This window comes from Vulpes lagopus, chromosome 8, assembly GCF_018345385.1.
Source record: "Vulpes lagopus strain Blue_001 chromosome 8, ASM1834538v1, whole genome shotgun sequence".
Taxonomy (NCBI): domain Eukaryota; kingdom Metazoa; phylum Chordata; class Mammalia; order Carnivora; family Canidae; genus Vulpes; species Vulpes lagopus.
Genome location: NC_054831.1, coordinates 116,430,636 through 116,444,961, shown reverse-complemented (window position 1 = coordinate 116,444,961; position 14,326 = coordinate 116,430,636). Strand labels below are relative to the sequence as shown.

At 35.0% G+C, this 14,326-nt stretch overlaps 1 protein-coding gene across 4 annotated transcripts in view; it reads left to right on the top strand.

Annotated features, from left to right (window-relative positions):
- The window catches only part of PHKB (phosphorylase kinase regulatory subunit beta), a 219,759-nt gene that overhangs the window by 111,711 nt on the left and 93,722 nt on the right, over nucleotides 1–14,326 (top strand). For all 4 annotated transcript variants that reach the window (XM_041766919.1, XM_041766922.1, XM_041766920.1 and 1 more), the window contains exons 10-14: nucleotides 5,269–5,364; nucleotides 6,490–6,687; nucleotides 10,449–10,506; nucleotides 11,245–11,322; nucleotides 13,614–13,772. In XM_041766919.1, coding sequence (XP_041622853.1) covers nucleotides 5,269–5,364; nucleotides 6,490–6,687; nucleotides 10,449–10,506; nucleotides 11,245–11,322; nucleotides 13,614–13,772 — 589 coding nt within the window. The remainder of the gene's footprint in view (nucleotides 1–5,268; nucleotides 5,365–6,489; nucleotides 6,688–10,448; nucleotides 10,507–11,244; nucleotides 11,323–13,613; nucleotides 13,773–14,326) is intronic.

The following is a 14,326-nucleotide window of genomic DNA, read 5'->3' as shown; positions in this document are numbered from 1 at the left end:
CATTAATATTATCAGTTATTTCTAACAACTGTTGGTACAGTGTTTTGGAAGACCTGCTCAAGTGTTTTAAAGACTTCTTTAAATTAATTTAGAGCTTTCAAAAAATGCTTCTCCTGTTGGTGGCAACTCAGAGAGTCATAGATCTTTGGAGTTAGAAGGGTCCTTCTCTCAAAATGAATGGTCAGAGAGTTGAGATGACTTTTCACAGGTCATGAAACAGAGGCAAAACCAGAAATTAAACCAAAGCCACTTGGTAATGAATCTGGAATATCAGCTATTAGTACAGGAAATCTTGAATCTTGAATGCTTTCCACCTTTAGAGGTGATGGCTGTACTTTTTCTTTTCTTTTTTTTTTCTTTAAGATTTATTTATTTATTTATGAGAGACACAGAGAGAGAGACAGAGACATAGGCAGAAGGAGAAGCAGGCTCCATGCCGAGAGCCAGATGCAGAATTCGATCCCAGGGTCCTGGGATCACGCCCTGAGCCGAAAGCAGATGCTTAACTGCTGAGCCACCCAGGCATCCCAGCTGTGCTTTTTCTTGAGAAACTCTTAAGGCATTTTCTTCTTTTTTTTTTTTTGAATGAAATTAAAATTTTTATTGAGATAGAATTGATATATAACATTCAGATGTATGACAATGACTGGATATTTGTATATATTGCAAAGTGATCACCACATTAAGTCTAATTAACATCCATATATAGTTAGAGTTTTTTTTTTCTTGTGATGGGAACTTTTAAGATCTACTCCCCTTAGCAACACTCAAATATACAAATACAGTATTATTAACTATAGTCACCATGCAGTACATTACAGCCCCAAGATTTATTTTATAATGGAGAGTTCATACCTTTGACCACACCATTTTCTCCTTAATTATTTTTTAAAATTTTTTATTTAAATTCAGTTTGCCAACATATAGTGTAACACCCAGTGCTCATCCTATCAAGTGCCCTCCTTAGTGCCCATCACCCAGTCACCCCATCCCCATTTTACTGAACTTTTGAAGGAGGTATCAACTCACCGAACAATGTGAAAGACTTGCATTTTACCCTTTGTGTACTGTATATGGCAAATGTTTTTAGTTTTATGGAAATTATTGGGTGGAAAAAACTTTTAGCTTTCATTATGACTAGCATGTGTTTCTACTTCCTTTCTTTTTTTTTTTTAAATATTAAACTTATTTTATTATTCAGGAAGAGAACCCATTACTTAAATACTTACTCTGAAACTATTTTCAAAATTTATTTTCCTTTGTGAGAGACTAAGAAGAAAAAATGATAAAATGCCTTAATTTCTTTACTGAGAAGTTTATAAAAAAGGCTAATTTGTAGCATTTAGAAACATAACTCATATAAGCCTCAGTGTGACAATTATATATTGATCATGGTTTCAATATATATTCTGTATAAATATAAATTTCTATATATTGTCAATATTCTGTGACAATATATAGAAATATTATTATTAGAAATAATGTTTAAGTAAATCATAATTTACACTCAGCAAATTGTCATCGACATTGTTAGCATCAGCTTTGTGATTCCTGGATCTGAGTCTTTTTTTTTTTTTTTAAGATTTTATTTATTTATTCATGAGAAACAGAGAGAGAGAGAGAGAGGGAGAGAGGCAAAGACACAGGCAGAGGGAGAAGCAGGCTCCATGCAGGGAGCCTGACATGGGACTCAATTCTGGGTTTCCTGGGTCTCCAGGATCATGCCCTCAGCTGAAGGCGGCGCTAAACCAGAGCCACCCAGGCTGTCCCCTTGGGTCTGAGTCTTAGCTCTGCTCTTCTGAAACCTGAGAACCCTTAGGTTCATCTCTTTCTGTAGTTTGAAAAACTCACATCCTTTATGTGAATAGGATCTTCTGTAAAGAAAAGAAGCATGGTTTGTGGGAGGAGCTACTGGAGGCTATTTGGTTAATTTGTAAAAGTTGGATATTTACACACCTGTTGCCACCCATAGCCATGGTGCAGAGGGGTAATGCCCAACAGTAAATATCCTTTCTGTAAGAATACAACTTTCCAGGATCTGCCACAAAGCTAAGAGACAGCCTGTTGCTGAGCTAGGAGGAATATGGTGTCATCAGAGTGGTGTGGTTTTATCCTGAGAATAGAGAAGGTATCATATAAGTAGATATACTGACCAGTTTCATTGTTTGATTCTTTGCTGATAGATGAGGACAGCAAGCCAATAGCTCAGGTTCAGAGAAGTGATTAATGGGGAAAAGAAAGACCCAGACAATCTATCAAATAATTTCACTTTGAATTGAAATTAAAGAGATCAGCAGTACCTAATGGTCATAGATGTCACCCTTGCTACTATCTCAGAAAGATTTGTTGTGGGCATGAAGCCTGGGGTAGATGGTTCATTGCAGCTCTTACCCACCACTGAAACTGAAGTCCCCAAGACAGTAGTCAGGTTGAATCAAATTCTAGTGTATTTACTAGGACACAATTACAGAAACTCAATTTGGGGGTTAAAGTTTGATCTACCACTCTTAAAATATGCTCTTTAACTGGAGTTGGGCTATTATGACAGAGTTGTGATGATTTCAGAAATGGAAGATGAAAATAAAATATCCAAAGCTAATCAGTTAATTTACAGTGATATATACATATAAAACATCCTTTCATATTTGTGCCTTTAATTGGAGAAATCAAGATACTAACAGATGAGCTGAGGTCAGAAGGTAAAAGGTGATGACTGGAGAGATTGCTCATATTATGAAAAGTGTTCAAAGCAATAGAGACATATGTAGCTTCCTTTGAAATTTACAGTCCTAAAATTAATGTGTCTGATCATTTAAAGAAGGTGATAATTAATTCCATATGTAAGTTTTCCTTGATGACTTTTAGAAAAAGTTGCTTCTGATTAGGAATAGTGGCCCATGGCTTTGGATGAATTTTATTCTCCTGTAAATATGGGTTATATACCTAAAGCATAGTGTATTTTTCAAGAGATTGCCCAAACAATACAGTTAACTAACTTTTGATCTTTATCTCAGGGTTAAAATATGGTAATATTATGAGATTATTTTTCCTTTTGGGTATATTTGTTAGAGGCTGGCAAAGTAAGAGACCTGAACAAATACTTTGAATTTAGGTAAATAAGCCATTTATTTTGGCCAGAAAATAGAAGTTGGCTGTTTATATTAATTAGGTAATGTCAGGAATTGCCAAATTTGCCATTTCACTTTATTATTTCTCTACTTAGATTGTATCTTTTAAAAATTCAATTCAAGGCAGACTGATTTGACATGAGTTAACTTTATTAATTATCAGCCTAAGGATAAACCGTGAGTCTGATTTTCTATACTCAGAGATTCCCAACATCTCATACCCTTTTATTTCTCTGCTGCCTTATTCTAATCGCCTTATTTGCCCCCCTCTCCCCCAAAATTCATAACTTAGTTTACCTTCTCCAGAAAGTCCCCAAGTGCCCTATTGTTTTTCTCCTATTAACTTAAGAAGTTTATTATCATTAGTATTCTTTCATCTAAGCTAATCATTTGGTATGTAGCTGTGTATTGCTATGTGCAGTCTTTTTGTTTTGCTTGTTATTCATCTTGTTTAGGGACTATATATCACCTGGGTCAGTTCCTTGAGAGAGGAGATCAGGTCCTATCTTGTTTATTTTTCTCAAAGGATAGAGCATTTGACTCTTGACAATGGCAGCTACTGTGTCAAGCTTTTGTTGGGCTCAGATTTATGGCTGGAGATGAGGAGTTGAGACTTTCAAATCGTAGGAAGGACACTTTAGCATTAATCTCATTGTTGAGAGGTAGCTTCACTCATTTTTATTTATGATCAGAGTTAATAGAGATTTAAGAAATGATACCATGAATGAAAAATTATTTTATTTCATGAGCTAATATTCATGTATGAACAGGTTAACAGGAAAAATATACATATAGTGAGTCTAATATTTGGAGGTAGGGCCTACTAGTACTAGATTTGGAATGTCAGTTTAGGTGATTGATTGATTCAAGGTATTTTAGTTTCAGGGTTAAATACATCTTTGAAGTTGGTGTAAGTTTGGATGAGACTTAGAGGGTAATATTAAAGTAACATGAAAGTTATAAGAGTTCTCTTTTTCCTTTCTCCATGTATTTTTCTGAGTGTTCTCTTATTATGGAAGTAGTCTTTGTATTCCAATTTCATCTCTTATGTTTTCAAAATATTTAGCTTCCCAGTAAAAAGAACAAAGCCATATTTACTTATGACTATGCTCTTGGATATGGAAAGTACTAATGGCTATATAGTAAATTTTTAAAAATATTGTTATCAGACCAATTGCCATTTTTTTACACCTATCTTTTTAAGTTTTTAGTTCTTATGTGAAAGATATTTTTTAATGTGGTAAGTTGTATAACTCAGTGGTTATGATGTGAGCTTCTATGTCAAAGACCTGATTTTTGAACCCTTGCTCTGTTAAACTAGGAGTTAGGATCCTCTTCATTAAAATGGAGATAATAATATCTACGTATTGGGGATTAAGTGATCCATGTGAAGCATGAAGAACAGTGCTTGACCTCATGAATATTAGCTAGCATTATGTGCATTATTATTATTAGAGATAATTCTATCTCATTTTTTCCTTAAAAGATTTTTATTTATTTATTCATGAGAGACACAGAGAGAGAGAGGCAGAGACACAGGCAGAGGGAGAAGCAGGCTCCATGCAGGGAGCCCGACATGAGACTTGATCCCGGGTTTCCAGGATCCCACCCTGGGCTTAAGGTGGCACTAAACCACTGAGCCACCAGGGCTGCCCCTATCTTCATATTTTAATCAAGTAGTTCTTTACAGCTTTAATTCTAGATTGTATCTAAATTTGTATAGTTTGATCATATAATCACAGTTCTTTTTAGGACTGTATAATTCAGATTTTGTGCATCCTAATTCTTGCTTTATTCCTTGCCAAAATGCTAGCTAAACTATTTTTATCTTTATAAACCAAATATCCTTAATTGATTAGTTATCTTTTAATCACTACATTTTGAATTGTAAGATGACTAAGGAGAAATAAGGAAATTGTAAAAATAACATTTATTTCTTATAATTATAAAATTAATGTTTATTGCAAGAAATTTGAGGAACACTGGAAATATAAAAAAGAAAATTAAAATCTTCTGTAATGCCACTCTCAAATGTAACCAATGTTAATATTTTTGTGAAATTTCTTACAGCCAAAATGTCCAGCATTCTATAATTTCTTTTTTCTTGATTCAGGAAATGTGTTTTTCTTTCTCGTTCCAGGGCTGTTCTTGGTCGGTTATATTTGTGGATCTCGATGCTCACAATCGCAATAGGCAAACTTTGTGTTCACTGTTACCCAGAGAATCAAGATCTCATGTGAGATATATTTATAATAAATTAATATGTACTACTATTTATGATTGCTTTCCCAAGAAAATGCTTAAAATATTACAGATTGCCAGAAGAGATGAAAAGAGAAAATAAATGTTGCCTCTCGCTCCACCATCCTGTGGAGATTTAGTTCAGGAAGTGAGCAGAACTGTGGACAAAGCTACTTTGTCCTTGGGTCTTTTGTAGAACTATAGAAAACTAGACCTTTTTTTTGAGGGTGGGGTCGAGAGTAGCAACATTATACCAAAATGAAATTTTTAGTCATAGAGTATTAGAAAAATATTTTTCATGATTTATATTTCTTTTAAATAAAATTACCTTCTTTATTTCTTTATTCTCATGTGACTCACTTTCAAACTTGTATATGCCTGTAGTACCAGATTACAGATTTTTCTAGGGGTTATTTGTGGGTCTATTCTTAGAAAATACTCCAAATAAAATAATTTAATTATTTAAAGAGTATGATTTAAAGAAATAATACAAGATCATGATTTAAAAAAAAACAGAACCCACAAATAAGCAAATAATAATAGAATATCCACTCATTATTTCACCACTCAGTAGTTTCAGGGTGGCAACATTAGAGTTTATATGTTTCCACACATTTTTATATACATATGTAACATTTTTATTTTACAAAACTGGAAGAATATTGTTCATAATGCTTGATAGTCTAATTCTGTGTGGACATATTTCCATATCTATAAACATTTCTACAATATAAATTTTTATGGCTGCTAATTTACTCAGCTAATTGTTGGACATTCAGATTGTTTTCTGTTTTCACCATTGTAAACCAATGTTATGACAGACTAAGTTATAAGTAGTAATTATCTGTGTTAAATTTATGCACATTGCTGTTATTAATGTCCTCGAGTTTGAGTCATGTTGAATATTGAAAATACTCCTTATCAATGGATAAAGTTTTATCTCCTCTGTTAGGTTCATCAAACTATGTCATATAAATGTCTGTCTGTCCCTTGGAACACAGCAGTCTCACTATCAGTTAGATAACCTTACTGACTTTTCATCTCCCTGATTCTCCTTGGTCTGTGCTGATCATTATCCTGTAGACACTAACATTCCCTTCTTTTTTCTTATTGCCCCCAGAACACAGATGCTGCCCTCCTACCCTGCATCACTTATCCAGCATTTGCCCTAGATGATGAAGCTTTGTTTAGCCAAACACTTGATAAAGTGGTTAGAAAATTAAAAGGAAAATATGGATTTAAGCGTTTCTTGAGAGATGGATACAGAACATCATTGGAAGATCCCAACAGACGCTACTACAAACCAGCTGAAATTAAGGTATCAAAAAATATTTCATATCATAACAGAGTAGTCAAAAGCACTGATTCAGGAAACAGACTTCTTGGGTTTGAACTCTGGCACTGCCACTTACTATCTGGCCTTGGGCAAGTTAACTTCAGTGTGTTTAATATTTTTCATTGGTAAAATAGTAATAGTATCTACTATTATTTGTCCTGTTATTGAAATTTTTATGAGGATTAAATGAGTTAACATATCTTTAAAGGTGATTCATATGGTTCTGGACACAGGAGTAAGCTATTGGTAAATGTTAGCCTTACTAGCTAGTGAGGCCCATTTGCTCATATTGGGCCATGGTGATTCACTGGATGAATAATTTTTTAACTGAACTTTCAGTACTTTGTCTACTTGCTCCATATCATTTGCCTTATATAATAGAAAATATTTATTTGGGTTTTTTTTAAGATTTTATTTATTCATGAGAGAGAGAGAGAGAGAGAGAGAGAGAGAGGCAGAGACACAGGCAGAGGAAGAAGCAGGCTCCATGCAGGGAGCCCCATGTGGGATTCGATCCTGGGTCTCCAGGATCACGCCCTAGGCTGAAGGTGGCGCTAAACCGCTGAGCCACCACGGCTGCCCAAAAATATTTATTTGTGATTTACTTTCAATCTTTTAAGCAAATGCTCTTTTTTCTGTTTTACTTAGACATTCCCCTTTGAAATATAGTCCTGTAAATATTTAGTTTTAAATCATTTATTTCAAATGCACATACATACCACTTTATCTAGGTTTATTCTATCTATTTTTAATCTGTCCAGAAAACTATAACACCCAAAAAAGGGTAAGCATCCATCTACATTGGTGAAGACTTTTCTTTAGTGGTGTAGATTGAAAAATATTTTTGCAAGCATGGTCATAACTTTGAAGATAGGTAAGGGCCCATGAATCTGTATATAGAAAATGTTTAGGCAACATTGTGCCTTATAACTTGTTAGGCAGTTAAATACCACTCTTTTAATATTTAATACACACTTAGGTTTGCTGGACAACTAGACAAGCTATTTATATATATATATTTTTTAATTTCATAACTCATCAGAAAGCATTAGGAGCCATATTGTTGTGTACATATTTGAAACTATAATTTATAGCAGTCTATAAATGGTCAAAGGATCCATTTATCTCTTAAACACCTTCAGATATTTCTCCTCTATTTAATACATTTTCTGAGCTGATTTATATCACTTACATTTGAATCGTACCACCTTGCAAATTTTCAGCTTTGGATCGGTCAAGTAGAGGTTCTTTGTCTCTGTACCTGCTGCTGAGCACCAGTATGGACAGCCATAGCAGTACGGACAGACGCCATCCCAGATTCAGAACACCTGTGTTGGTTCAGTCCTCACTGTTGTCCCTACTGCTGTGTGACTCTGCAGGAACTCCCCTTACAAGCTTTTCCAGCTTTTTTTTTCTATTTGTATTCAAGTTCCCAGACATGACTTCTTACTTCATAGGTTTCATTTCTGTTTGACTTTGCTACTGTAGCTCTCCTGCATCCATCCCTACCTCCTTCTCTCTTTGTTTCACTGAAGGTGATGTCTGCCCTTCATCCCAGGGCTACCCTTCCGTATGTACACCCCCTTCTGGTCTCTTTTACTTCCTTGGGTTTATTACTATCATTTGTTTTCTTCTCTGATAGAAGCATGTCTGCCTCTGCTTCTTTCTTTTTTCCTCTTCCTCTTCCTCACTTCTCCCTTCCTTCTGTCTTGTACTCCCCCAACTCCAGTCAGCTTCTTTTCCTCAGCATAAACACAGTGATGTTCATCATTTAAAACAAAAACAAAAACCTTTACTCCTCTCTGCCTCCAGTCATCTCTGTCTTTGTAGCCATACTTCTGAAAAGTATAGTCTGTTCTTGGTGTGTCTCCTTGTTTGCCTCCTACTCACTCTTTCATGTTATATTCCAGCTCTGCTTCAACACTTCGCAGGAGCCGTGTTGGTGTCTGGGTTTAGGTAACTGGGTAGTGGATAATTTTCTGATCTTGTTTCACCGAACCTCTCTCCTTGGCATTTGAATGTTTTAACTGAGTCTTCTTTCATGGAACATTCTCCACTTTCTCTGGGCCCATTCTCTTCCTAATGCTCTTCTTTGTCTTTCTTAGTCTCCTTTTCAGGCTCTTCTTCTGCCACTTCTTAAACATTGCCCTTTACGGGACACCTGCGTGGCTCAGCGGTTGAGTACCTGCCTCTGGCTCAGGGCGTGATCTGGGGTCTCAGGATTGAGTCCCACCTCAGGTTCCCTGCCTGGAGCCCGCTTCTCCCTCTGCCTGTCTCTCTCTGTGTCTTTCATGAATAAATAAATAAAATCTAAAAAAAAAAATTGCCCTTTTCCTGAGTTTCATCCTTAGTCCTATTCTCTTTTCATGCTATCCATGCAATCATAACTTCAGCTATCACTCTTAGCTTCAGATCTCCTTTATCCCCTGAGTATGCTGCCATGTATCCAGCTGCCTTTTGAACATCCTTACTTGGATGTCCTTCAGTCTGCTTATGCTCAAGCCCCAAATCTGAAGGTCATTTTAGGCTTTTCCATCTCATTCAGCTTTCTTTGTCATTCCCCAGGCCTAGGAGATTTAATCTCCTTTAAATCTTAACATCTGTCCCTTCCTCTCTGTTAACTCCTTGGTTTAGGTTAATGATTCATAAGCAAATGATTTTATGACCCAGGAGACAAGCAGACATTTTTCATTGTCACAACTAGTGGGTGCTACTGACATTTGGAAGGTAGAGGCCAGAGAGGGTACTGAAAATTCTATTTTGCATAGAACAGCCTCTACAGCAAAGAATTGTTTGCCCAAAATGTCAATAGTGCTGAAGTGGAGAAACCTCAGTTTAGGTTATCATATTTTCTCTTTGGATTGCTTCCAAGTAGCCTTCCAGCTGATCTCCTTATTTCTTGCCCCTAAAACTGTTCAATACTGCCAGCTGACCAACTAGTAGGTAAATCTAATGAGTAAATCTGTTTCCGCTCAGTATTCACCAGTTGTTCCCTGTCACTTCCAGATCAAAGTCTCAGTCTTTTAACATAATTTCCCACCTCCTTCTTGATGTGGCTGGCCTGGCCTCAGCCCACCTCTTGGGTATTAACTTTCATGATTTCTTGCTTGCTTGTTCCAAAAATACTGAATTGCTGGTAGTTTCTTTATCAAACTTTGTTCTCCTGTGCATCAGTAGTTTGTACTATTCTTTTCTCTTCTGCATGGAGTTCCCTTAGCTCATCTCCCCAGAGAAATCCATCAAGCCTTAATTGAAGCATTTCCTTTCCTATTTTCCCTTCCGAATCCCTGGGCAGACTCAGGTCCTATGTTCCTGATGTACTGTGTATAGACATCTCATATAATACTATAGTTGTTTATTTACATGCCTGACTCACCATTAGGCTAGGAGCCCTTGAGGGCAGGTTCTTTCTTTCTTTGTCGCCATAGCCCTCTGTCTAGTTGATGCCAGGCATTACTAAGTACTTAGTAAACACTTATTGAATGAATGATCACTGTGTGATGGATTAAATGAATGAGATTTTGAATAAGAGTTCTAAGAATTTTTTTAAAAGAACAAAACTACTTACATTAGTCCAGTTTTGTTATTACTGTATAAATCTTCTATGTATATCCTAACTATAATGTTCTAACAATCATTCTATAAATGTAATTAACATATTTGTTCTAATTAATATAATTGTTCTAACAAAATTGCTCTAATTAACTTCATTGAAATTTTTAATATTTTATTTTCTGTTTTAGCTGTTTGATGGCATTGAGTGTGAATTTCCCATATTTTTCCTTTACATGATGATTGATGGTAAGTGAGTTTTTCTCCTAAAATTTAAGCTATAGAATATAAATGGTTTAAAGAAAAGCAGATGAAATATGATCCTTGTAGCTAGCAAAATAGACTACATTTCAGTGATGTTAACTCCTCTGCATTTTTATAAGCTGCTCTTCTGCTTTCAGAGTGAATGTTAAGTCATTTAAAGAATTAAAAAAACACTTTGAAGAATTTAAGAAATGATACAAATATATTTTCATATTTGCAAAGAAAAATTTTTTATGAATAGTAATAATGGGTATTATAATCTGTGACATTGTGAATATAACATTTACAGTTCAGAATTGAGAAATTTCTATTGAAATTCAATTTTCAGTTCTAAATGCTAACATGTCCTTCTAAAATCAGTTTCCTGGAATAATATCATACATATTTGCATGACCTTTTTTCAATTTTATTTATATCATTTATGTACAGAATTACCAAAATAAACATAACTGGGCTAGTAGTTTTTTGTTTTTTGTTTTTAGAGGGAGAGAATGGAGAGGGAGGGACAAAGAGAAAGGAAGGGAAAGAATCTTAAGCAGGTTTCTCGCCCTGCATGGAGCCCAACCACCAGGCTCCATCTCACTGAGATCATGACCTGAACTGAAATCTAGAGTTGAATGCTTAACTGACTGAAGCACCCAGGTGCCCCCAGTAGAGTTTTCTAAGTTTTCTGTGGTACTTACTGAGCTCAAATGCTGTTGGATTTTATATTTTAAATTTTAGGAGTTTTTAGAGGCAATCCCCAACAAGTAAAGGAATATCAGGATCTTCTGACTCCAGTACTTCATCATACCACAGAAGGTATAGTTGGATTGTTTTTCAAGAAATTCTTCCTCGTATTTTCTTAATGTTGCTTTGAAATGTATAAATGATTCCTTTTTAAATATAGCAATTTATATTACATTGTAAAAAGTGAATTGAGCCTTCAATGAATTATAAAGAATAATGTATTAATTTGTTATTATAAATGTGTGTTTATAAAAGGAGTTCATTTAGCAAGGCAAGGATGGAGAATAAACTTAGGGGGTTATGGCTATAGTAATTACAAAATAGTTTACCAGGTGGGCACAGGTTCTTTTCCTGCTATCTACTATGAAACTCCTCCACTCTGTGTAGAGTGACCACTTTTTCTCCAGATCATCAGAAATGACACGTTCAGGTGAACCCTACAGAGGGTTACGTTAAAAGACTCTGTCCTAGCCTAAGATCATTTTGGCCTCCTCTTTAGAGTTGCTTCTGGGCCTTTAGTATATCATTTTGAATGTCTGCCTTCTGCTAACGTCTCATCCTTTGAGGATGGGTTTAATAATAGAAATGCCTAAAAGACTCTTATGAGTATAGTATATTGGTTTTAGTTAAACACCAGCAGGGCCCATAAAAGAAGATAACAAATTTTTCAGTATGACTAGAAAACTAATTCTCAAAAAATTACAAAGAAGAAGTTCCAGATACTTTGGGGATTGGAAGTATTAATAAATAAGAACATATTCTCTTGAGTAAATAGTTTTATAAACATATTTATCTGAAAGTGAAAAATCATGATATGGGTGGGTAAAAAAATGGATGGTCTTATGGACATAGTATGCAAATTTGCAGTTATGGTACTGGGCCCTATTCCTCATGTGATGTTTGTGATATTCTTTGTGGTTTTCTACAAGTCTTTTCAAGTAAAAACTTCACAATGTGTGTTCACCCTTTAAAATCCTTGTAATATTAAAGTAGTGAAACATTTGTGGATAAACATTGAATTCCAAATAAATTTAATTATTAAAAGCAGTTATTTATATTTTCAGCTCCAAATAACAGTTTTCCAATATGAGAAATAATGTAATGTATTCTGTAATGAATATAATATTTGAAATTCCTTGAATCAGATCTGTTAGTATTCAGTAGTAGATCTTTGATGCATTGAGGGGGTAGTTTAGTGTATCACAGTTTAACCTTTATCATGTTCAGAGAGTGATGTTCAGAGTATTCTTTGTGTACCATAGACCTTATTACTGGTTTTAGACACAAATATAACTGTTGATTGATGTATGAAGGAGGCAAATTTTAGGAATATCTGTGCAATTTTTTAGGAAAAATAAGTTTACTATGGGCTGACAGTGCAAAGTCTTCTGTAGCATTCTACAAGAATGTTGGCTTTTTTCCTTTTGTGTTATCCACCAAGATTTTAGTCTTTTTTTAAAAATACATTTTATTTATTTATTCATGAGAGACACAGAGAGAGAAAGAGGCAGAGACACAGGCAGAGAGAGAAGCAGGCTCCATGCAGGGAACCCGATGTGGGACTCGATCCTGGGTCTCCAAGATCATGCCCTGAACTGAAGGCAGACGCCCAACTGCTGAGCCACCCAGGGATCCCAGATTTTAGTCTTTGAATAATAAATTTTAGTTTCTATCAGGGAATGTATATATTTATTTATTTCCTCCAAGATTTTACTTAAATTCAAGTTAGTTAATATATTAGGTATAGTAGGTTTCAGGAGTAGAATTTAGTGATTCATCACTTACATATGGCAGTGCTCATCACAACACACACGCTTCAAGAAATGTTTTAAACGAGTTAGTCACAGGGGGCAATGGATTTTTTTTTTCTCTTCAATGATATTGAATAGTAGATAATGGGCTAAATGTTTAAAATGGGGATTTCTTTGCTTTAAACTATGGTTCAGGGTTATAATTCTTTATTTGAGATTATACAGTATCTCATTTGTAATGCTTCTACAGACTAATCCTATTAGAGATAACTTCTATGGCTCTAAATGTTTGCATACTGTATTTTTATTGATTCATTTAAAAGTGTTAAAATTAAATGTTGTTAAAGGATATTATGTACACATTATTGGCTAAAGCATATCATATGCTGTCAAATTAGTGTTTTAAAGTCAAGGGGCTTTTTCCATGTTTTTCACTGGCAGTTTCTGAAAGCCAATATATCTGATTTTCTGTAGCCTATCAAATCTATTACTTCCTTTACAACCTCTCTCTCTCTCTCTCTCTCTGCTTTCTAACATTGCAATTTCTTGAAGGAAAAATTTGGGGAGGACACTGTTTTTTATATTTCAGATATTTATTTTTAAACTCCGTAGGTTATCCTGTCATACCAAAGTACTATTATGTGCCAGCTGATTTTGTAGAAAATGAGAAAAGAAAGCCTGGTAGTCAAAAGCGATTTCCTAGCAACTGTGGCCGTGATGGAAAACTCTTTCTTTGGGGACAAGCTCTTTATATCATTGCAAAACTCCTGGGTAAGTGGAGAAGCTTGGGTACATTTTTTCCCTTGGTATCAAGCTGTTAGAAATAAGTATACTTTGGTTACATCTTTCTTGGATTTGGGTGGTGTTTCATACTGTTTAAGAGGTCTTGGGGGAGTTTGTTACTATGTAAAAGTATAATGTGTCTTTTTCTCTGAATGACGATGGACAGTTTCTGGGAAGAATGTCAAGTAGGTGTGGGTACCTTTATGGTCGTTTAGGGGCTGCATTCAGCCTAGTGGATAGGTTTCTAACAGGAGGTTGTGGGAACTTTGAGTTACATTTATATAATGTGAAAAAAATTCTGATTTTATGCTTGGTCATAGCTTTAATAAACCAGTTGCCAAAAGGAATTGGTTATCTCAAAGTTTTCCTCTTTCCCAAAAATATACATTGGCAATTTACTCAGTTAGCTTAGAGGCTTAATGGGACCATTATTCGTTTTTTGTTTTGTTTTGTTTTGTTTTTTGAAGAATTTTCAGGGTATCCTAAAACTTCTGCTGAATATGAGTACTCTTTGGATACATTGAGATGAAGGCTAATTTAAT